The sequence below is a fragment of the Castanea sativa genome, chromosome 4 (genome assembly GCF_040712315.1).
Source record: "Castanea sativa cultivar Marrone di Chiusa Pesio chromosome 4, ASM4071231v1".
In the NCBI taxonomy this organism is placed as follows: Eukaryota; Viridiplantae; Streptophyta; class Magnoliopsida; order Fagales; family Fagaceae; genus Castanea; species Castanea sativa.
Window position 1 is genome coordinate 43,679,879 of NC_134016.1, and position 26,111 is coordinate 43,705,989.

Below are 26,111 nucleotides of genomic sequence, written 5' to 3' on the forward strand. Positions count from 1 at the left end.
GAATATGCTTGCAATAATTCAGAACGATATTTTATGTGAAAAATCCAGCTATAGCGGGAATAATTATCAACAAAGATAACAAAATATCGAAATCCACCAATACTAGAGATAGAGGAAGACACCCAAACATCAGAATAAATTAGTTCAAAAATATTAGTGGACATTGATTTACTAGTATTGAAAGACAAAGTTGGTTGTTTTCCTAACTGACATGAAACACAATCAAATTTTTCTGTGGACACTGAACCTAACAAACCTCTAGAAGTTAAGTGTTCTACTCGAGAGGAAGATGCGTGACCAAGTCAGGGTTGCCAAAATGCAAGGGAAGGAATAGAAGAAACTGCAGTAGCTGTAGCAGCAACAGAAACAGGAGCAACAGGTGGAAGATGAAGGTTGTCCATGTGAAACATATACCTAACTCTGGGATCGGTCCCAAGCTCCTGTTCCGTCCTCGAATCTTGCACAATAAACCCAGAATAATCAAAAGTAATGTGATAACCCAACTCAGCTAATTGACCCATAGAAAATAAATTGTAAGAAATGTTAGGAACATTAAAGACCCTAGGAACCGAGAGATTGGAGGTCGGGATAGAACATATATTATGACCGAACATTGTGGAACTATTAGTTATGCGAATATTAAGAGGGTGTGGTGCAGGATTAAGTTCAGAAAATAAGGATGAGTGAGGTTTCATGTGGTTGTAACAAGAAAAATCTATAAGCCAAGAGAAAGGAGACATACTAGATAAAGCTGAGAGAGAAGAGGAATAAGATGCATTACCAACCATACGAATGGTATTAGCGATGATATTTTTAAGGTCATTTGTGGAAATGGTGAAAGTGGATCTAGAATACTTAGACTGTGTAAACATGGTAGCCATTGGTTGGATACTCTCTGTGTTAGCAATAGTAGCAGCAGAAATGGAAACAGCTGATTTGTTGCGTTGATAGCAAGTCTCAATATTATGGCTAAGACGTTTGCAAAAATTGCAAAAATATTTGTTGGATTGTCGGTGACGATTGTTGCAATAAGAAGAAGACCTGTTTTTATTCTTTATTTAGAAGCAAATTATGTAAAAATAGACTACAAAAATGAAATCTAAGCGAAAAACTAGGTAAGGAACACCTGGACTACAAAAAGTAAAACTTGGCAAAAAGTCAACGGTCAACCCTTGAAAAGTCAACGGTTAATGCCAGAAAAGTTAACCCAAGGACAAGTTAACATTTGTTGTCAACGATGATGTAAGTAGATGACGTCAGCAAAGAATGGTGATGATGTAAGCAGATGACGTCAGCTAGGGTTGACATGGCAGAATGACATCATAGATGACGTCAGTGGCAACAGGGTGCGCGTGTAGTGCGTGAGGCACGTAGACGACGTTCCAGAATCCTTAAACGGTGAATGAGAGCGTGTGGGAAGTCTGATAAGGCCAATTCTTTTCCAACGATGTAGATCGGAGAAAGATGATTCCGATAGCGGCAGCAGTGAGATGATCAGAGCAATACCTAAAGTGCATAAGGCGCGTGGACGAAGCGGCTGAAACTTTGACCAGCGCGTGGCGGCGCGTGGATGGTTAGATGATGATGATTCTGGCGGCGTTGTGTCGAGCGGTTGAAAATCTACATGGTGATATGTCTTATGTCCTAACCGGAGGTCCGATGTGGAAGATTCGATAGAGGCAATGGTCTTGGTGGCGGTGATAGAGCTTTTGGTGGTGAAGATTCAACCTTGGGCATCTCTGACGGTAGTGGAGCAGTTAGGAGGAGGCATGAAAAAGGTTTACTAACTGAAGAAGTCGAGGCAAGGGAAAATACCAAAAGAGACAAGACTGCAAGACACAATAAATTAGAGCAATGACTCTAATACCATGTTAGAAATACTGAATATGTGTATTGTATTTTTAAAATAATAATAGAATATACATGAGTGACTTTCATTTGATTCAATTCAAAGTTATAAAAAAAACTTTTTAAAATCTAGCATACCAAATGAGAAATATAAGCAGACATAAAGTATGGGTATATTACAAATTGAAAAGAAAAATTTGAGATTAAAGACTAAATATTTTACATCCCGCTCATTTAGTATAATTTCATAAATTATTTGCAAATACCAACTAATTAAGTGTGATTTATTTTCTTGTAAATAAAAAAATAATTTATTACGATAGACCTAGGAGTGGCCAGACCCAATTTTTTTTTTAGTTAGGTATATTTTGAGTTTTTTATAGTTTGGTTCACACTCTTCCAAAACCTTAGCCCCCTCCCCTGTGATTATCAGCCCAAACAACCTAGCCCAGCCCAAAAACATTAAAACCCATCAACCACTTTAAGTTTTAAACACACGCCACATGGTTACAAATTTTCAACACTTTTGGTTTAGTTTACTTTTAGTATTTTTTTAAAAGGAATTTCATTTTATTTTAATGAAAGAATACTGCATCATTTACTAACTAAGTAAACTGTAGATATTAAAACTCACTACCACTTGTCGTTGTGTATTTAAAACAAAAAGATATATCCATATAAACAAGTACGAGAGATAAACCAAATCTCCCAATCTAGTTTCTTAGAGTCTGTTTGGATAGAACTTATTGCTGAAAACTGAAAACTGAAAACACTATACCAAAATAATTTTTTAATGTGTAAAAAGTACTATTCATGCCAAAAGTGCTGTTCATTGGCCTAAAATCACTATTCATGGCCAATGAACAGTGACAGATGCGCTTGGAAAAAAAAAAAAAAAACGGGGCTAAACGTGGACGTGGACGTGCTATCCAAACGTCCTCTTAGTATTTTGTGTTATTTTCTTTTACTTTTTAAGTTTTGTGAGCTTCACTTGATTAGCCTGACTAGTATTTAAGTGAAGCCCATATTTTTATGTTGATTTTTAAGCCACCTAGTATTAAAAAAAAAAAAATAGCTTATGCCTTTTTCTTCTGTCACTATATGGATATATTTTAATCATATTATATTCTGAAAAATTAATTTTTAATTTGATCATATTTGTATTATATATATATATTTTGAGAATCAATTAAATATATATTTTACGCTTAAAGATTGATATTCTAATTGAAATGTGGACTTATAATTTTAAGATCCTTAATAATTTATATGGGTTTTAATCAATATCATACACACAGACATATAATAATGAATACCCTAAAATAGAATCCCAAAATAGATTGGTATCGAAACAATTTGTTCTAATGGATAGACCAAAACGAGTTTGAAATATTATTCATAACATTGCTCATAATGCTATAACTAATATTTTTAAATTAGATAAATTTATAATTGAAAACTAGCAAATCCCACATTTCCGACATTGTTAACTCATAAGACAGTTTTTTTTCCCTGCTTATATTTAGGCCTTCCTTAACTTGAAAGGTCCATCCATGAATTTATATTTTTGGTATTATTTTTAAGAAAATAAATTATTTATTTTCTCATGTTATTATAATTTTAAATAATTTATTTTTGCTTATTGAAAAAATTACAAACAAACAAACATTCATTCATTCATACTAAAATTTAATTAAGATTAATCATTCAATTTGTAGAAAAATCTTAATGGATTAAAGTACAATTCTTCTCTTAAAAAAGAAGAAGACTAAAGCACAATTCAAAATTCTAATAAAAATATGATGAAAAATGTTGACGTTTAATATAAAATTAAATTATGAAACTAAAAATATTTATATTTTTTATAACTATATCGTTGCATATAAAGAAACCTTGGCACAATAAATAATTATAATATCAATAATTTAATTTAATATAATATGTTATATATTCGTTATGATATAAAATTTTTTATTTTTGATTTTAAAATATAGTACATGTTATTACTAGGTTGTATTGTTAATTGGCGCTTACGTGGCAAGATATTATTCGTTCATTGACACGTGGAACAATATTATTGGCTAAGAGCCGTATCTCCAACAAGTCCTAGTTAAAGTTGTACTCGGACTTATTATCAAAAAATAAAGTTGCACTCGGAGTAGAACTCTCTTTCTTTTCCTATAAATATCGAAACAAAACACAAAAGACTTTCACTCTTTTTTTTTTTTCTTAACTTTACCGAACTAAGCGTTTTAAAGTTAAACTCTTCCAAAAACCTTGTAGTACACGAAAGCGAAAAGCTCAGAGAAAGAGAGAGAGAGAGAGAAAAAAAAAAAACCATGGCAGATCCAAGCTCTTCTGCCCCAGATCATGGGCAGCCCTCTTCTTCCTCGGCGGACCAGTACGTTTTTCACTACTTCTTATTTCTGTTTGTTTCCCATGAAAACAGTTTCTTGAGAACTTTTTATGTTTAATTTTTTGTTTCCATCGAAAGATGGTTTCTTTGGGAATTTTTGTTGTTTTCCTGAAAGATAGTTTCATGGGATTTTTTTTTAGGATGATGAAGATTGTTTCGTTTGGAAAATTATTACATTGTGTAAAGATAGAATCTTTCTGTAGAATTTTGTGTCTGTTTGTGCTGTGCTGAAATATGATCGGTTTGTTTTGCATATTGATTAATGGGTTAAGCTTTGCAGGGGTTTTTGTCTGTGTTTGGTTTTTGTTGAAGTTGAAGTTGAAGTTTTAGTTTTTTATATTGTCTTCATGGGATTGTTGTAATGTAAATGGTGAACTAGGATTAAATGTGATTGATGACTCTTTGGGAATATATTCACTGGGATAATTAAACAGAGTTACAAAAATTAAGTGAATTGTAGAGCATGTGATTTTAAGTGTAACGTGTATTTGAAATAAAATTATATATGGGTGTGATGCTTATTGTAAGAGTTAAGCTCCTGGGATGTTTTTACTGTGTATTTTTAGTTTTGAATGAGAAAATTAGTTAGAAATATCTTAAATATTCTTTTATTCTTGTTGGTGAATTTAAATGTCACTCTTGGTTTTTAATAATTGTCGAACATTTACTTTTCAAATCTGTAGTTTCGATTTACATGGGTCAATTTGATGATGAATTCATTGAGAAAGTTTGGTAATCTGCATTGTCATCCAATTGATAAAGCACATTGCAATTTTTATGTTGGATGTTAACATTATTTTTTCCACCAATATTAAAATGTAGATATACAGAAGATCTAGACTACTGATAACAGCTGAAGTTTTGATGGGGTTTTTTTTTTTTTTTTTGGGGGGGGGGGGGGTACGTTTGTTTGTTTTTAACTGTTAAAAATAGTTGATTCCTGCATCACATTGTAATATATGTGCTAAATTGAAATTAGTTTGAAATACAGTAGAAATTTGAAGTTCCAATGAGGCTTGACCTTGGGAGGCTTATGTTGGGCACAAAACTAGTTTGCATCATTCAGTTTATTGGATAAAAAATTATCACACACTATTGTAATATGTCGCCTTTTCTTCTGTTCATTGTGTATATATCATGTATCTCATAACTATTCAATGTTCTCTCTCTCTCTCTCTCTCTCTCTCTCTCTCTCTCTCCTGTCCATGTTATCACCTTGTCACTTTCCCCAAAGTTACTGAAATTCTTTATTAATTAGTTCATACGCCTTTAGCCTTTCTGCCAGTATAAATGATTTGTATGTTCAAAACAGGAAAAGTAATAAGAAGGATTATTCCACTGCAATTCTGGAACGCAAGAAGTCTCCTAATCGTCTTGTTGTTGATGAAGCTGTAACTGATGATAACTCTGTGGTTTCCATGCATCCTAATACAATGGAAAAGCTTCAGTTTTTCCGTGGGGACACTGTTTTACTTAAGGTGATTTTACATTCTATATAGCTACTTAAGAGGTGAATTTGATTTTGAGAATGTGATTCATTTCCTTTTTTTCCTTTCTTGGTGGTGTACAGGGAAAGAAGCGAAGAGACACAGTCTGTATTGTTCTTGCTGATGAACAATGTGAAGAACCAAAAATCAGAATGAACAAAGTTGTTCGATCAAATCTTAGAGTTCGTCTTGGAGATGTTATATCCATTCATCAGTGCCCTGATGTGAAGTATGGGAAACGAGTTCACATCCTTCCGGTTGATGATACAATTGAGGGTGTCAGTGGCAACTTGTTTGATGTTTATTTGAAGCGTGAGTTTGCTATTTTAACTTCATCTTGGCTCATTTATTGCTTATTTTAATTAGAAATTAAGTAGTTATATATTTTTGTGATTTTGTCTGATTCTTTTTCCTGTTTCAACAGCATATTTCTTGGAATCTTACCGACCTGTGAGGAAGGGTGACCTTTTTCTAGTCAGGGGTGGAATGAGAAGTGTTGAATTCAAGGTTATAGAGACAGACCCTGGTGAATATTGTGTTGTTGCACCAGATACTGAAATCTTCTGTGAGGGAGACCCTATCAAACGTGAGGATGAGGAGAGATTGAATGAAGTGGGATATGATGATGTTGGTGGTGTTAGGAAGCAAATGGCTCAGATCCGTGAGCTAGTAGAACTTCCTCTTAGACACCCACAGCTCTTCAAATCAATTGGTGTGAAGCCCCCGAAAGGTATCTTGCTTTATGGGCCACCTGGGTCTGGAAAAACTCTGATTGCAAGAGCTGTGGCTAATGAGACAGGTGCATTCTTCTTTTTAATTAATGGACCTGAAATAATGTCAAAGCTAGCTGGTGAGTCTGAAAGCAACTTGAGAAAGGCATTTGAGGAAGCTGAAAAGAATGCCCCATCTATTATATTTATTGATGAGATAGATTCAATTGCTCCAAAGAGGGAAAAGACGAATGGTGAAGTGGAGAGGCGTATTGTTTCCCAACTCCTGACATTAATGGATGGCCTTAAGTCCCGAGCACATGTGATTGTCATGGGAGCAACCAATAGGCCTAATAGTATTGATCCTGCACTGAGGAGATTTGGGAGATTTGATCGTGAAATTGACATTGGTGTACCAGATGAGGTTGGAAGATTGGAAGTTCTTAGAATCCACACCAAGAATATGAAACTTGCAGATGATGTGAGATTCTGTCTACTGTTTTCTCAAATGTTATTTAAAACATAGTTTTCTTTATGGTGATAACATTATCTTATGTTTTAATTGGTATTATGTTTCAGGTTGATCTTGAAAGAGTTTCGAAAGATACCCATGGTTATGTTGGTGCAGATCTTGCTGCTCTTTGCACAGAGGCTGCTCTTCAGTGTATTCGGGAGAAGATGGATGTCATTGACTTAGAGGATGAAACTATTGATGCTGAGGTGTTAAATTCGATGGCTGTGACTAATGAACACTTCCAATCTGCATTGGGGACTTCAAATCCGTCAGCGCTACGTGAAACAGTGAGTTTTGAAAAGAAGTCTTGTTTTACTTCATATGGAAATTGTTTCTCTATGGGCTATTTCAGATGCCATATGCATTTACAGGAGATAACAATCATGATTTATTGTTTGGTAGGTTGTGGAGGTTCCTAATGTTTCCTGGGAAGATGTGGGAGGTTTGGACAACGTTAAAAGAGAGCTTCAGGAGGTTTGTACTTTGTTCCATCTTGATTTTTCCCTTCTGAAATATGCATTTTAGAGCATTCTCCTGTCTCTGTAAGATTTCATTTATGTACAATAAATTTCGTATCAATTTTTTGGCATCTTGCAGACTGTCCAATACCCAGTGGAGCATCCTGAGAAGTTTGAGAAATTTGGCATGTCACCTTCTAAAGGTGTTCTCTTTTATGGGCCTCCTGGCTGTGGTAAAACACTACTTGCAAAAGCAATTGCCAATGAATGCCAGGCAAATTTCATTAGTGTCAAGGGACCTGAGTTGTTGACAATGTGGTTTGGAGAAAGTGAGGCAAATGTGCGTGAGATATTTGACAAGGCTAGGCAGTCAGCTCCATGTGTCCTTTTCTTTGATGAACTAGACTCTATTGCAACTCAGGTACTGACCATTTAGGCTGTACTTTCACATATCCATTCACCTCTAAACAAGAACAAACAAAAAAACAACTTATTGCTGTTAATTGCAAAGTTTTGTACTAAGACTAACTGTTTATTTTGATTATTTGATGGTCCCGACTTTCAGCGTGGTGGCTCTGTTGGTGATGCTGGTGGTGCTGCAGACAGAGTACTAAACCAACTTCTGACAGAAATGGATGGTATGACAGCCAAGAAAACAGTGTTCATTATTGGGGCAACAAACAGACCAGACATTATTGATTCAGCTTTGCTCAGGCCTGGACGTCTGGACCAGTTGATTTATATCCCACTTCCAGATGAGGCTTCCCGTCATCAGATATTTAAAGCATGTTTGCGGAAATCGCCCATCTCTAAGGAGGTTGACCTTGCAGCTCTTGCGCGGTATACTCAAGGGTTTAGCGGTGCAGATATCACTGAAATTTGTCAGCGTGCCTGCAAATATGCTATTAGAGAAAATATTGAGAAGGTAAGTGCTTTTCCCAAATTTGAAGTTGCATTTAGCAAAGCATTAGTTTCATAAGCATATTGTTCTTAGACCACCTTGGTTGTGGAAGACAACTAGTTACCAAAAATAATTTTTGCTGGTCTAGTAAAGCTGCTCACTCGGTGTGAGAATTCTTTGATTAGTGTGTTTATATAAGGTGTAATTTTTCCTTGACTTGGTAGACATATGGCACCATTTTTGATGGTGTAAATGGCTGTTATAAATAATTTTTTTTGTTCTGTGCACTCTGTTCGTGTTATCATGCTTCATATATATATATATAGCATGATTGTAGTTCAGAAAATTTGAATTTGCTAATCTTAAAATGTTAAATGCCAACAAGGCTATTTTCCATTGTTCCTCCTCTCATAGCTTATATAAATGCTTCAATTCTTTTTTTGTTGGCTGTGCATATGAAAGTAAAATATCCTTCAGGTTTGATGGTTTTACAATTTGTAGAATTCTGTATTTGCTCCTGTAATGTTGGTTGGCCTTGGTTTATTATTATTGTTATTATGGGTGCATGACCTTGGGTTGATAATATGCACATCCTGCATGCACATCGTTGTTCTCCCACCCCTTCCTATATATTCTTCTGTTCTTCATAAAAATGGACTTCATGTTCCTTATATCCTCTTTGTTCAACCCATCTGACAGGATATTGAGAGGGAGAGAAGGAAGAGAGAGAACCCTGAAGCTATGGAGGAGGATGACATTGATGAGGTCCCTGAGATAAAGGCAGCACACTTTGAAGAGTCGATGAAATATGCTCGCCGAAGTGTCAGTGATGCAGACATCAGGAAATACCAGCTCTTTGCTCAGACTTTACAACAATCACGTGGTTTTGGATCTGAGTTCCGGTTTCCAGATCGAACTGAGAGTGCTGCAGCAGGAGCTTCAGACCCATTTTCCTCTGCCACTGCTGCTGGAGATGATGATGATCTGTACAACTAAAGTTGAAACCAATACCTGTTTTAAGTGCTGCAGCTAATATGTCACATCCACTGCCATGAATTTCATATTTTATTCTGCTCAGGAAAAATTGTAGCCTTTAGCTTTTAAGTTTCTATCTCACTATTAGTTATTTTTTTTGCTATGAAAAAATTTCTTTTCATTTATATGGTTTGCTTTGTTTGTGGGTTGGATCTTTCAACCGTGTGAAAATAGGGCAAGACTCCTTTCCAGTATTTCAGTAAACTGGATGAGATATGAGAACAACGCATGGCCATTGTTGGATGTGTTGTGACTGTGTTTTGTCTAGTCTATTGGAGCACTAAATGCAAGTCAAACCCATGAAAATATGGCTGAATAACTTCTCTCTTTTTCTCAACTTCAGAGGAATTGTGTACTTAAAAGCCTAAAGGCATAATGAAAACTATGGGACACTGCTCACCTGTTCCCCCTGACCCTTCCCCCCAACAAACTGGAGTGCCAATCAAAAGGTGATGAGACGTTTTGATGGACACATCCTTGTGTTAAAATCAATGAAAACATAATTATCTAACAAAAGATGTGAAGCATTTGGGTTGGGACATTAGGTCTTGTCCGAGTGTAATAATGGACCTATATGACAACACAACAAGGTATTTCTATCATGGAGATGAAGATGCATCTCCAACCAAATAGAAAAAGATGAAGATGTGGCTCCAACCAAGGATATTCACAGGGAAACAGTGTAATATCCTGGTTGTTAGTGAACACAAATATTACTGTCATAAACTATTTTCACATGGAGATTCTGTTCCCCCCTCCTCTTAGAGCCAAACTAACTTCGACAGGTTTTGTGACCAAGAACAATTCTGCAAATAGGGTTATTTTTGAAGTGGATAGGAAAATATTTTTGGTTTATTGAATCATTTAATTAATAACATACCAATAATAAGCCTTGCCAACATGCTTAACACTCATAATTTTTCCTGTTGAAATGATTTTACACAAGGAAAATCTGATTCAATTCTGGGTTCTCGGATCTTCTAATTATCAGTCATCTCTTAGCTCTAATTATGCAATTCCAGCTTGGCCACTAATCTTTGGGGCAAACTGTGACAAAGGATTTACTACTGTTTACCACATCTTTTTTCGTAATCTTTTTAATCTCACGCCTCAGTTTTCAACCATCCATTTTCTATCATATCATAAGTCTAGTTTCATCCATTTCACCTGAAAAGAATTTTCCATGGTAACATGTTTGTGTACCTCAATGTGTTTCAGTATAAAGTTTCACTTCCTTTAAAATTTTAACTTAGCACCAGCCAGAAATTTATCTACTAATTTGATTGGATCCTTGCTAGATCCAAGTTAGTTGTGAAGCAAACCTCACTTAGATCTGCCAAAATCAACACCAACCCACCTATTTGCCTACCCTATCCAAGGGATACCAAAGTTTTGGTCACTTAGATTGCCAAAATCAACTACTAGTCCTTTGTTAAAGCTGTGCTGATAGTGAACCACATGGCAGTCACCATCTTAATGTAAATTCATGTGGGATCCCATGTATCATGCACACATGTGGTGGACCCTATGACCACACAAAATATACATCATATTAATTTAAGTACTTATGATCTACTTTGGGAATCTTAGATATATACTTTCTATCAATGGCCAAAATTTCCTGGTTTCTCTGAAATATATTTTTGATGCCAGCAGTGTATCTCAGAGCTCACATGTTGGTCCATTAAGTTGCTAGAATCTTTATCACTTTGTGGCTAAACTTGCATGTGCATCACGTGAGAGCAAACAGAGAGCTACAAGAGTTAGCTTAGTACTTTGCTGCATATAATATTAGTATAAGAAGAAAAATAAGATACTGCAAGCACAGCCTAGCATTGCCACGAGTTAATACTTATTGCTCAAGTGAGCTACCAACAAAGCAAAGCTTCCAACAAATATGTAAAGTGGTCTTCAAGTCTTGCACCAATATTTTGTGGTGCTTCCCGCTGCAGTATCTTTGTGAAAGGTCAGTAGCTCTTCTTTACAGTAACTAGTTAGATACAGAGCCAAAAATTTTTTGTACAAGCAAAATAGCTAGTCACATTTCGTAATTATTACTTATAAACTCAAGATCCACTTGGTAAAAATACGAGACTTAACACACATTCACACAACACAGCATAAACAATCTAATCCATTTTAATTGTGCAAAATAATTAAAATTTATCAAAGGGAGAAGAAAATACGAAGAATTTCTTGTTTTTTTTTGTCCTTTTGGTAAGTAATTGAAGGACTTCTTTATCAGTCATCATTTCTAGTCTCTATCTTTATCCAAGAATAAGTGGTGGCAAGTTGAAATGTATTGTACACAAGTATTGATGTATACATGTATGTACATCTGTATACATCAATTAATATTTGGAAAAGACGTTTGGCTTGTTTTTAGTTGTATTTGCACATCTAGTTATCTTTTTTTCGTAATTAAGTTTTTTAAGTGCCCTATTGAATGTAGTACGGTTTCATTTCACGTGGTGTGGGGACCTAGATGGATGCATGAAATCAAAGAAGCTTCTTTCTTATCCTTAACTCAACAATTATCAAGTGAGATAAGGGGATCACAATGCCCAATCATTGCACACATTTTCCCACAACCACACATGAGAGAGAGAGAGAGATCACTTTCTAAAATTCTTTTTCATCCTTGGTAACATTAATAACACAGTCACACACATCCATCAACACACCCCCTTGCTCCTTTTGGGAGAAGTGATGGAAAATGACTTTGCAATGAAGCAACAATTTGTGTTCCTTTCTCTTTCTCACACACATTGTTTAATTTGGTAATATTATATACATATATGGAAAAAAAAGAAAGAAAGATGAAGACATGTCGGAATCATATTATGTTCAATGCAAAATTACACTTGACACAAGTTGTATAAAAAAAAAAAAAAACAATATTTTTAGATGTGAAAACAAGTTTGAATTTGGGAAATATCAAATAATCCCATTTACTAGGGACAACAATTTCAAGTTGCTATACACATTTTGCTTAACTTGTTTTCAAATTATCCAAAATATTGATCCTTGCTAACTCTTTACAGTTTCTTTATATATTATAACCCCTACAACTACAAATCAATATTGGAACATATATATTTCCCTTACTACATAATGACACATAAAAATCTATATAGTTATTGATGTTCTGATATATAGCCAGCTGAAGAAGATGAATAAGCAAATGAGCAATGAGAAGAGCCTTGGAGGAGTAGCAATTGAGCTGGTGTCACCGACGATGATGAAATTGAATACGATTGCTTTTCCATCTTTTTCAATGAATTGCTATTCAGCTTGTGGCCCTCATTTCCTATGGTGGGCTCATGTTGAATTTCTCTTAATAATGCTGCCACATCTTTCATTGTCGGTCGGTCTTCAGCACGATTGCTTGTACATAGGAGGGAGATTCCTAAGGCTTGTAACATTTCTTGGATTTGGGTGTCTGGATGGCCTTGAAGCTTTGGATCTAGGATCTCAACTGGGTCCTTCTTGCTCTTCAGGTGGTCACGTACCCATTGAATCACATGTTGCCCATCAGGAAATGATGGATCCACCGGTCTTTTCCCGGTTATGATCTCTAGTAAAACGACCCCAAAGCTATATACGTCACTCTTTTCTGTGATCTTTAGCATACAACCATATTCTGCAATATAAACCATATGAAGGGAAAATAATAATGTTAAAATTAACTCAGTTCAATTTTCACAGATATGAAATGATCAATTTGTGTCACCAATTATTAGAGGCACAGGTACAAGGTACAAGTTGTTTAAATAATGAAAATATAAAATCCAAAAGAGATCAAGTATATCACAGCTAAGTAGTGCAATTGTCAGGCCACATAAAGGTGTGGTGTTTTGGACACTTGCCATGCATGGTCCATGTTATGTCATATGCTAAACCAAATTCCTTGTCCAGAACCAATTCACCTTTTTTATTTTTATTTTTTATACAATGGAGTGGTGTTATAGTCTTTTAACTAAATTATTTCACTTATTGTTCATGAAATACTCTCAAAAGCTCATGGACTAATAGTATGGTTAATTAAACTTAAGACTTCCGAGTTTATATCACGACGCAAATTAATGAGCTCAGCACACATATATGATATACCCATGGAATAGTTCGCTTCTCGTATCAAATACTAATATGCATGTGCTTTACAGCCAAATATATGAGGAACAAACAAAGCGACAACAAACAACTATCATAGAAATGGAAGTGTCCAAAAAAGTGGTTTTATCCCATCTCATCGTATGTTAGCAAAGGCCTTACGTCACTAACCAATGATTAACTCATTAATCACATTACTAATCAAGCTTTTAGTATTTAACAACTCATAAATCAGATTTGTCTAATCATCATAATCACCTCCTAAACTAGATAATTAAATTATAGCCTAATAGCATGCAGTTTTGATGTTGGCGTGTGAGTGTATTCCCTTATCTCATCCCTCTTTTCTTATATATATGTGTGTGTGTTTATTTCTAAAAAAAAAAAAAAAGTTATAGCCTAATAATAATAACAAATTATATCCAAAAGAAAAAGGGTAAAGTTTGATACATACCTGGAGCAATATAGCCATAAGATCCAGCAAATTGTGGAATAGCCGGGAATGAATTATTATTATCATCTTCAACAAACCTAGCAAACCCAAAATCAGCCAAACAAGCCTCGTACCTGTCCCCCAACAATATATTGTGGGCCTTCACATCCCGGTGCAAGATAGCAGGCACACAATCATGATGCAAGTAAGCAAGCCCTTCGGCCACACCCAATGCTATCTTGAGCCGAATCTCCCACTCCACTAATCCTGCGCACCCCTCATGTAACAATGTGTCCAAATTACCATTAGTTAAGTAGTCATAGAAAAGCAGCTTCGTTTTTCTATTAGCTCCCCAACCTAACAACCGCACGATATTTCGGTGTCGAATTCGTGCCAGTGTGGCAATCTCAGACGAAAAGGCCGATGCAGACAACTTTTCGGATGACCGAAATCTTTTGACGGCGATCATTAAGTTTGATGGAAATATTGTGGCTTTGTAAACGATGCCGGATCGACCTCGGCCCAATATGTTGCCAGGTGTTAATGATTTTGCCACATCAGAAATTGACAGGTCTAGTTTCTGGTAAAGTGTCACTTCCCAAGGTGGGCCCATTTCCACATCAGCATTGGGATTGTCTTGGGCCCCACTGTTTTTCTTCTTTGAGTTCACAACGATATAAAGCGCCGAGATGAGCAAAGCGCACGCGGCGCATAGTAGAACTATCATTGCTACACGCGCTGCCTCGGCGCGTGTACGAGATTTTGGAGAAAATTTGGGATTTTCTGAGTTGCAATCGTTGGCGGCGAAGCAGAGAGAGGGGTTTCCAGCGAGGACGCTGAGAGGGAGGTTGGCGAATAACAAAGTGTTCGGCACGCGCCCTGAGAAGTTGTTGAAGGAGACGTTGAGGACCACGAGATTTTGAAGGTCCGCGAGATATTGGAGATCGCCGGAGAGATGGTTGTGAGAGAGATCTAATACTCCGAGCTTGTCTAACCCAGCGAACTCCGCCGGAATCTCGCCGGAAAGTTGGTTCCAACTTAGATTCAAAGCAATCTCCAGCGCCGGAATCTTCCCCAGACTCGCCGGAATATTCCCCGACAGTTCGTTGCTACTCAGATCTAACAACTGTAACTTCGAAAGCGAACCGAGTTGACTCGGAATCGATCCAGAAAGCTTGTTCTTCCCGAGAATGAGTTTGGTGAGTGAACTCAGCGATCCAAGACTCGGACTCAGAACACCTTCAATCAAATTATCCGAAAAATCAACAAACTGCAACGAAACAACGCGGCTCAACTCGCCGGGAAACTCTCCGGAGATCAAATTCGAATGCAGATCGAGAAACGTCAAGTTTCGGCAACCCGAAATCTCGGCCGGCACGACACCCGATAGCCGATTCGATCCGAGATCCAAGAAATCCAGATTCTCCAAGGCCCCAATCTGTCTCGGTATCGAGCCCGTAAGCTTGTTTCCATTAACGCGGAACCGAATCAGAGACGAACAGTTTCCGATACTCTCGGGTATCTCGCCCGATAAATCGTTAGAAAGTAGCAAAAGCTTGTTCAGCTTCTTGAGATCGAAGATTCCTCGAGGAATGTTTTCGGTTAAACCGTTTTGAGACAAATCAACGGCTTCGAGATTCTGACATTTGGAGATTGAAGATGGAATGGGACCCACAAGCTGGTTTTGCCACAGGAAAAGCAGCTGAAGTTTCGGGAGGTTTCCGATTTCGGATGGTATCGTACCGGCGATACGGTTGTTGTCTAACTCGATAAGAGTGAGCTCCGTACAGTTTCCGAGTTGTGCTGGGATTTCGCCCGATATTTGATTCATGCTCAGCTGAAGTTCCTGCAAAGCCGATAAGTTTCCGAAACTTGCCGGAATGTTTCCGGTTAGCGAGTTCACCGAAACATCGAGAACTGTCAAGTTCTTGCAATTCCCAAGCTCTGATGGAATAGTACCCACCAAGGTGTTCTGCCATAGAAGAAGATTTCGGAGGCTTTTCAGGTTTCCGAGACTTTTCGGTATTGAACCGGTGAGTGAGTTTTCGTAGAGGTAGATGTTTTGGAGGGCGGTGCAGTCGCCGAGTTCAGGTGGGATTTGGCCGGAGATGAGAGTTGTGTAGATGGCTATGGTTTCGAGCTTCTTGAGGAGGCCGAGACTCGGAGGAAGGAAACCCGAGACGCTTGTTTCGGCTAGGCCTAGCATGGTCAACTCGGTACAATTCCCGATTTCTTGGGGTATAAGGCCTCCGAGATTCTTGTTTCCACCGGCTCTTATCACCTGGAGGTTCTTCAAGTTGCCTATTGAACTGGGTATTTCTCCATTGAGCTGGTTGTCATAGAGAGTCAGCCATTTCAAGCTTTTGAGGTTGCCGATTTGAACCGGAATTGAGCCTTCTAGCTGGTTTGAGTTGAGGTGGATTTCTTGGAGCTTAAGCAAGTTGCAAATCTCAGATGGGATTTCGCCGGTTAGCGCATTGTCACTTAAGTCCAAGTGATTCAGTTCATGTAGTGTAGCAATCTGTGTTGGGATTGAACCCGTGAGGTTTGTACTAGAAAGTACAAACTTGGTTAATGAAGCCAATGAAGAGAGATTAGTTGGAACTGTACCATATAAATCCAAGTACCTTAACTCCAATTCCACAACCTCCTTGTTGATGTTGCAAGTGATTCCAGACCACTCACATGGAGTTTCATCACTTGGGTTCCAATTAGACAAGGCCACTCTGGATCCATTTAGGCTTTGCTTCCATGAAAGAAGAGCTTCGCCTTGTGGATTAATGGCGAAAGCTACAAAAGGGTTCAAGAGGGAAATGGTAATAATTGTTAGGAAAGAGAAGAGGGTGTTCCATAGATTTACAGGCATTACAGCTATGCTACAAAGTGTAATGAGAGTGGAAGAAAGTACACAAAGGAAGAGGGTTTAATTGGTTGAGTTGAGGCTAGGGAGAGAGACAATGAGAGGAACCAAATCATGTCTTGTGGGCTACAAGTTTTTTAAGTGGTGTATGTATAAATAAATTGAAAGACCCAGAATCCCCGGATCCAAGAACAGCTAGGCCATGATGTTTTTATGCAGAGAGAAATGGAATTTTAGATGGTTGTTTTTTAGCATTTGTTTATGGTTGATGATGGAGAAGAGGTGGGGGGGAAGGGAGGGATAACTGTTTTTTTAATTCAAATGGAAAGTGGGAGAGCTTGGTGAGAGTCACTTTTGTCTCTGATTTTCTGGTGTGAACTTTATCCTTTTTAATATGTGGGTTTGTACAAAATAATCTTAATTTTTTTGTTTTTTTTAGTTTAAAGAAAAGAATTGAGAACTAAAAAAATATCAGTAAGTGAAAAGGTTTTGTCACTTGCTGCATAATTTGGCCAATTAGCACTGAGGGGTCTGAGTCAGCCTTGTCTAGAGTAGAGTTAGATGAGTCTACTACTACTGGGATTGAGACCACTTCACAATTTTAGTTGTGGATCCAAAAACATTTAATTTTCTCTAGAAAGGAACTTATAGTTTTACTGATGATAATGATATTTAAACTTGTATTAGTGGGTGAGGGTTCATTTTCCAATTTTGTTTCATTTGGAGCCTACAAAATTGTTGTATTGGAAGAACAGAAATCACTTCAGATTGATTTTGAATCTATGTCCAAAAATATCCCTTCGAAGGTTTTCAAAAGCTGCAAAAAGATTTGTTGGAACAAATACAATGCTGCATTGTTCTCTGCTCTTACCATAACCTCTGAGTCCATTTTTATCTAAATTTTGGAGGGGACTTAGATCTTGATCATTCATATGGGATACAGACCTTAATCCTGTTGTTGAAATTGTAACAGTTTTAGATTTAGATCTATATTAGAAAAATATGGACTTAGATCCAGATGCTTGTAAACCTGCCTCTTCGAATCTCAAATAAATTCAAGATGAGATCTATGACATGGTCCATTTGTCCTATGAAATTCATATGCTAATTAACAATGTGCTTATTATTTAAAAAATAACACTCTCAAATGAAATTTTTTGTAACCATTGTTTATGTCACTTACAAATTCAACATTTTTAAGGTCACCCGTTACAAGAGCTAAGGTGCTGATCCTGCAGAATTTGTATTAAAAAATGGGGCTTTGTTTTTCAACATAATTAAACCCCCATTGAGTTTTGTAATTAAAGTAACAAAGACGTCACGTGATTTACAGGCCATACTGAGAATATGAATCATTTTGTTGTGGGATTTTCTTCACAATTTAGAGTCACACGTATTGGCTACCTTGTGACTATGCTCTGAGGTTGATATTATTATATTCGAATTACCTTACAAATGTGTCCAATTAGGAATCTAAGCACGAGATGGGGAGGGCTGCACATGAAAGAAAGAGAGAGAGGAAGTAGATCGTTGCTTAAAGAACCCAAAACTGCCATGGTATAGGACAGCTTTTGGTTTATAAAAAGTGTCTTTGTTTTGTCGATGGCAAAGAGGAAGGGACAAGCAAACCCCATCAAAGTAGAATAAGTTCCTATTACATCTCTTTTCTCTCTTCCGTCACTATTTCTTAGTATAACCATCCATGAAAAATCATTACAAATCAAAAAAGAAAAAAGGAAAGAAAGAAAGAAAGACATAACTTCAATTTGCAAGATTCAAGTGAATACTTCTGATAAATGATTGAAACTATGTTGTCGTGATCCGAAGAGGCCTTATTCATATCTGCATTATATTTCAAAAAGACTAGTCAAGTGACTATTAGAACTCCTCGTGATTGTCGATGTGGGATTCAACGCATAACATGCATTTATCCAATCTAAAACCCATAATTAGGGGTGTCACAATGTACTAAACTAAGTTCCAACTAAATAGGCATTTTGGAACCAAATCATGGATATAATTGCATGATTGATGACTTGTGCAAGCAACTGGGCAAGCATTCCTACTACAAGTTATCTTCTTTTGTTTTGGGTTGGAAAGTTTGCATGTAATGAACCTGAGAATGGTTGGTCATTTTTCAATGATACACAAGCACATCATGTGCTCATCCGTGTCATGTTTTTTTTTTTTATAATAATATGATGGGATTTAAGAATAAATTGTAAACTGAGTTAATAATAGAAATTCATATATTCCAAGTGACTCAAAAGTTTGATATCAATAATTCAAGCAAACGATCAATTTAGTTTTACCATGTTACAGTTTGCTTATCTGCAAAGCAGCAACTTTAATTGTACCCTTGAACTTTTTGGAACAATCCTTCACCAATTTCCCATGGTCTCTTATCTATTAGCTATGTTTTTGGGTGTAATTTTATTTTATCATATTTTTTTTGGTTAATTGTAACCATCCCACCCTAAGCTATATATTTATAATATGAACCACAAATTCAATAATTTTATAATCAACACCCTCATTTGTTGTTAATTTACATCATCCATCTCAATGTATAAATTATTCTACAAGTTAATAGTTTAATCTATCCACCATCATCTACAAGATTTTAGAATTGTGCATTCTAAAACTTTGAGAACATTTGCAATGTACACCAATAAATTGTAAGGGCATTTACAATCTATACCATATGTCATATAGAGGGAGACATTGGGTGGATACGTGGCCAAAAATGGCCTCGTGTTTGCTCAATATCCTGTCTAGTGTACAGAAGCATTAGATGGAAGCTATAATTTTTCTTAATAATTCTTAAACCTTTTCTATGTCTTTTCCTGTGAAGTAGGAAGGAAGTGACATTGCCTTCCAAACTTTCCACAAATTTAAATTTAGCCCTATGTTTGAGTTATATTTTACAACAAATGTATTTGTCTCCAAATTTTCATATTTCCTATATGAATATCTAAAGTGTGTATTTTATTAATAATTTTTAGCACTGCAGTCCAAAAAAAAGAAGAAGAAGATGGATTTCCTATAGGACTCTATATTTAGTGTATTTATTTGTTTATTTTAAAAAATTTTGTTAATTACTTTGTCTCTTAAAATTCTACCTCTGTGCCACTGTTTAAGTATGTTATATTTACCCTCTGTATTTTCCAATTGCGCAATATTTTAATTTCTGTATTTCGCTTCAAATTCTAATTTAGGGATTCACTATAGCAGTTTGGCCCCTCCAAAACAAAAAATCAAGACTTCACATTTCCACGTAAAAATGATTGAGAGATCTTTTCGTACTGATTTTATATATCTATTAGTCTCTTCACACATGCGGATTTATACTTATAACAGACTAGATAATTGAGCGGTACAAAACATCATTTTGGGCCATCTAGAAGAAGCTCCACCATTAAAAAAAGTGATAATGTTTTCATATTAGATACCTATCAGTCATCTGACATGACCTGATAATGGCTTTCAGTGAGCACACAAGTGGGAGATTATGTACATTCCAATTCATTAAGCACTAAGCAGTTCCAAGTGGTTACCCAAAGAAAATCATTTTCACACATATACTGCGGCTGCCCCTCGGAATTACAAAGGATGTGTTTTATGCAAAGTTATATTTTGGAATCCATGATGAAATCATTTTCACACAACTATGATAATTTTTTTTGTGAGTTCTAGTTAACTCATCTAGTGAGAGGTCTGAAGTTCAATACTCGCCTACACTTAAAACTGATTGGTATATTGGTCTGATAATAAAGACCTATTATCAGGAGTAAATACTATAACTTAAAACTCTCTAAAAAAAACAAGGATAATTTTTTTTCCTTACACTTTTTAAGAGTTGGGGGGTTTTCCATTAAGCTTGTTGATTGTAATGGGCATTACCTTTTGTTGAATGCTGTGTGAGTATATATGGAAATAAAGCAGCACATAAGTATGTGAGCATAATAGAGCTATGAGAGGCTGTGGAGAACCATTCAAATGGTCAGTGTAAGTGCTTAGTAAAAAGTTTAGCTAGTTCTAGAGTTATATAGAGAACTAAGAGAATAAGATCTCGTGTCTGATATAGCCAGGCTCGGGTGAGAGAGGTCCCTCTCTTCATGAAACTGACATGTGTAAAGCTCACATCCTCATAGCTAGAAAAGAATGATTAATGGTGATGATGTTTGATCATAATTCATAGCAAGTACACTATTGGACACACTTGGTTCATTTATCTGCTCCCTACTTTATTGTTTAGCATGCAAGTGATAATGATGTACAGATCAACACAAAAGAAAATGATCCTCTCTCCATGATATTTTCATTTCGTAGTTCATGTAAAATTACATACTATTCTCTGCAATGTTAGATAAGAAAAAGAAAAATTTAACAGTGAAAGAAACTTTCTTCATTTCCAATAAAATCAAAATGATCATTTTCCTAACACAAAAGCTTAAATAAATCTATTGGGTTTGTGTTTTATTCTTCCTTGCTTCATGGACCCATCGCAATGATTAGAAATTAGTATTGTGCTTATGTAATGACATACAGATTAATAATTGTATGTATGTTAAAACAAGCGTTTCAACAATAAAATACATGGCAAAAATGAAAAATAAAAATTACTTTAAGTTACATAGAGAAATGGAATTATGTACGACTGAATTTTATCAAAACCTAAATTTTAACAAATTATTAAAATAATCTAAAATAAATAATATAACTGTTTATTTATTTATTTTTAAATTTTTGGCAATATAATTTAATCGGAATAATATTGTTAAAACTCTTGAAACTTTGATGTTAGGGTTTTACTTTAAAAAAATTTTGTGTTAATTTTAATGCAGTTATGCGGCATTTCATCATGTGGTATAAGGAGAAAAAAAGAAAGGAAAATATTAAACAAAAAAAAAAGAAAAAGAAAAGAAAAGAGGGAGAGTGTCCACTTATCGCAACCATAACATATAGAATGGAAAATTTCTTTTATATATATAAAAGAAGATTCTTGGCTTTGTATTTTGATAATTAAAATCAGTTAACCTATTTTCCTTTCATGATAAAAGTGTATCTTATGAAATAGTTTCATAAACCATCCTCTCATGGTATGAGTCCTACACATGTGAGACTCATAAATGTTGTGAGAGAGATTTTATTAGATCATCTTATAAAATATCTTTAAAAAAAAAATATTACGTTGGATTATATGAGTCCTTTGGAACATTGTTTTTATATCATAACTAGCGTATAAATTCATGCATATGTACATGTATATTTAAAAATAATCACACTTACACACACACACACACATATAGTTAGAGTTACAACTTATACATTTTTTAAGCTATAAATTTCTAAAATATGTAACGATTTCTCACTTTACATGTATATAATTTAGAATCTAATTGGATTTGAACTCTTCGATTTTTGCACTCAATAATTTACTTGCTACAAGAATTAAAAAAAAAAGGAAACGTAGCATAAAATTGAATCCCAATTTACTGTCCTAGCTTCGCTCTCAAAATTGTTACCTCAGATTCACAACTCTATGGAGATCGAAACACTAGCAGCTTCCTCAGCAGTGCAGCTTGCTTCAGAGTTGGGGTTCTCCAATATAGTTCTAGAAGGTGATTCATAGGTTCTAATGCAGGCACTAATACATGACAGACCCTTCTTATCTCTGGATGGCTTACTGTTTGATGATCTCAGATTTAGTGCTAGGTGTTTTAATCAATTACATTCCTCTCATGTAAAGAGATAAGGCAATATGATAGCTTATAGGCTAGCTCGTTATGCTTTAAATATATCAAATTTTGTTGTGTGAATAGAGGATGTTCTACCACACGTTATTTTCATTGTACTAGTAGACATTGCTGGTTTAACTTAAATAAAATAAAGTCTTTGTTCCTCAAATTTTTTTTTTTTGAAGTCTAATTTAGAATCTAATTGAATTAGTTTCTTCAATTTTTGTATTTGATAATTCATTTGATACAAAAATTTAAAAATAGATAAAATACCTGGCACTAATCTTTTGACTTCATTTGATACAAAAAATTAAAAATAGATAGAATACTTGGCACTAATCTTTTGACTCTCTCTCTCTCTCTCTCTCTCTCTATATATATATATATATATATATATATATATATATATAGATTTGTTGAAATTTCCAAAAAAATTCGATCTTGGGTAAATGGACCCATATTAATTGTTGCAGTCCTTGTCAACACTAATTGTTTCTATCATTTTCCCCTTGTTTTGACTTGTGAGTGGGGTGTAGACTGTGGTGGAGTCAGTAAACGCAAAATCGAATAGTTAATTAATGCAATGTGCTTGCAAGTTGCAAGATCAAATAAGCAAATGGAGAAAATGCTTGTACCATATGTCCATATCTTCTCAACAAATATGTAAGAGAATGCCAGTCCATTTGAAGAAGAAGAAGATACGCATTAACATATGATTTACTAGATTTATTCTCTCATAATAGCTACACCAGTACCAGATTATGAATTACAATATCATGGTCCATGGATTAGATTTTTGACTTCCACAAAGATTCCACTTATGTCTTGAATGCATTCCAAAAAGCTGATTAGAAAGCATGACAATTTAAAATACGAGTCCTTGAAAGATATGAGTATGTGTCCAAGAAAGTGCTCTTATGCTATTAAAGATTTCTTATCATGGTTAATGGTCCATGAATGTGAGGATATAATTATTTGTTCAAAATCTTTACCAGTCAAATATCCTTTGTATTGTTTTTTGTATGATGACTTTTTTCCTTTTAGAATTAGCATTAATTGTTTAGGTTTTCTTCTTCCTTTTCTAAAGAATTAATTGTTTGAAATCTCATTAGCATTCTTTAATCAATGAACTTTTAATTGCATGAGGACAAAAATGAATACATAAAACATTTAATTAATTGAATCAACAATGTTAAATTAATCATATTACAAGTATTCTAGTTGGAATATAGACCAGAACATGAATTCAAGCGTAAGAGGGAGAGTTTTTTTTTTCTAAATGAGTTAGTGTAGGTGGGATTCGATCACATGTCCCTTATTCAATGAGTAAAAGACTTCACTGGTTGAACAAATTGAAACTTGTTTTAAATAAACTTCTAATGAGATCATTTGCTGAGAAAAAGCGTTACAAGGGAAGCAAGAATCTGAGGTGGTAATAAGTTGAATATTTTTTATGGGTTGGCCTGGGATTAAAGATAGAAAAGTTTTAAAGAAAAATATATGGCCAAAAATGATTTTACTATTAAGGTGGAAGTTTGGGTGGCAGCTGCAAACTTTCTAGTGCTCTGGTTTTTTTAATGGCCTATACGGGTTTTAAGCTGCATCAATCAACTCCATATAGTTGCTGATGCAAATCTCTCTCTTTCTACATCATACACATTTTATCGCTGTTTTATTAGACAATCACATATGATTGACAAGTTTTTTGAATGGGCAAAGGGGGAGTGTTAGATTGCTCACTTGCTTTGATTGTTTTTGAGCAATAATTGAGCAAGTATGAGAGACAATCCCAATGAAAAAAAAGGTTCTCTAATCAACGGCTAGTCAAATATTAGATCATTTTGACTATGAATTATATTTCCAAGCATTGCATGGCCCATTTGGCTCCACAACACGTGTGGGTAACCTCACAGGTCGCAACTATTACATAAGCCAATTATACAATTGAAGTTCATCATCTAGTTGTTTAGTATTTAATCTCACACATATAATCACTTTGTGAAAGCTATTCTTTCCTTCATGGTTGGCCATTTCTTTTGTGTTTTCTATTTGTGCTTTTCCTTTGTGGGTGGTACTCTTCCCTTCTTTCAAGGGTAATGGCCTAACTAGCTTTTCTTCTTTCGGCTCCAAAGTATGTGATTTACAAATTTTAATGTGGGTAAACTCTAAGACACACATAATATTGTTAATTCTTGCTTTCCTTCTTTAAGACTAAACGTGCAAGATTCAAAATCATTTGCTCACATAAAGGGGGCAATAATGTCACCTTGAGAATAGGCTCTTTGAGAAACTTCTCAAGAATATTTGAAGAGAGATAAAAACTTATAATTAACAATGTGATGTTAGCCATGAATGAGAGGTGACTAGCTTTTAATCATTTACTTCACAACATTAACCGAGATGCTTTTATATTAAAATTGTGAACTGAAAACACTTTCTGCTACTTGCTAACCATTAAAGTAGCTTTGTAGTCATTTTTTTTAGCACATGTATATCGTTCCTTTCAGTTTTAGGCTTGTAACTTGTATTTTAAGCTAACCCTAGAGTTTTTGTTATAATTTAAACATTAATTGAGCAATGGTACCTCCCCAAGAGTCTTGTGTTTCAGCTACGTTAACCAATTCTCTCACTAAATAGAGCTTGGATTTAAGTGCACCCCACCCTTCACTCCTTCACTTTGTTGTAAGCTAATTAAATTGAGCATTCTCTCTAGTTCTTGTAATAATCTCTGATTCAACCTAGACTATGAAGAGTGCATATCATAGCACAACCTTTAGATTGGGAAATCTCCAATCCAACCCATCCCATGTTAGTTTTAAAACCCAACCCAACTCAAATTAAGTTACGTCATCATGTAGGAGCCATTTTGTCACTGAAGGAAAAAGCTTCTATTCAACTACTATTTAAACCTATTTATTTATTTTAATTTACACAATTGGGCATGATATTCAATCTCTTTTAAAACTAATTAAAATAAATAAAACTAACAATATTATGCAAAGTCTTAAAATCCAACATAAATCAAAGTTACAAATAAAATAAATATACTATACATAATATGGGTTAGTTCAGGATGATCTTATTGAAAAATTTGTCAACCTAAATTTGATCCAAGTTCCTCCCCTCCCCCCCCCCCCCCCCCAAACAAAAGAAAAATTGGAAAAAAAAATATCCAACTTAAAATAAAACCCATCAACCCATGAAAAAACCAACATGAAGCGTTGGGTTGGTCTGTTGAATGAACACTCTTACTTGGGAATGGACACTCTTACTTGGATCTACAATGATATAAATACTAGCCAATTAAATATTCAGTCATATAATCTCAAAACCATCCTTATAAAATAGAAAGGGATAATAGCAATTCAATTGAAGCTCTTGGAGTGTTAAAATTCCTCAAAATTGCTCATGGGGTTGGAGTCAAATTTTGAAGCTTATTAGGGAAATAGCTCGTCTTTGGATCAAACATTCCATTTGTAACAGTGGTAAGACATTTGTTAGGCATGATAATTGGCACCCTAAAGGCACATTATTGCGTAGATTTGGTCACTAGATAGTTCTTGAAGCTCAAAGTAATGTAAATGCCAAATTTTCT

At 35.3% G+C, this 26,111-nt stretch overlaps 2 protein-coding genes across 2 annotated transcripts; one reads left to right on the forward strand and one right to left on the reverse strand.

Moving 5' to 3' along the window:
* The first annotated feature begins 4,070 nt into the window (after positions 1-4,070).
* Positions 4,071-9,494, forward strand: LOC142631299 (cell division cycle protein 48 homolog). The gene is made up of 9 exons (XM_075805444.1): positions 4,071-4,249; positions 5,577-5,742; positions 5,835-6,063; positions 6,176-6,942; positions 7,041-7,262; positions 7,378-7,449; positions 7,573-7,854; positions 7,999-8,358; positions 9,034-9,494. The coding sequence occupies exons 1-9, from the start codon at positions 4,188-4,190 to the stop codon at positions 9,328-9,330; spliced, it is 2,457 nt and encodes an 818-aa protein (XP_075661559.1). The 5' UTR covers positions 4,071-4,187; the 3' UTR covers positions 9,331-9,494.
* Positions 9,495-12,269: 2,775 nt separating this feature from the next.
* On the reverse strand, positions 12,270-16,917 carry LOC142632312 (uncharacterized). The gene is made up of 2 exons (XM_075806749.1): positions 13,937-16,917; positions 12,270-13,012 (listed from the first exon to the last, which is right to left on the reverse strand). Exons 1-2 carry the CDS (start codon positions 16,779-16,781, stop codon positions 12,507-12,509), a joined length of 3,351 nt encoding a protein of 1,116 aa, XP_075662864.1. The 5' UTR covers positions 16,782-16,917; the 3' UTR covers positions 12,270-12,506.
* Positions 16,918-26,111: the final 9,194 nt, after the last annotated feature.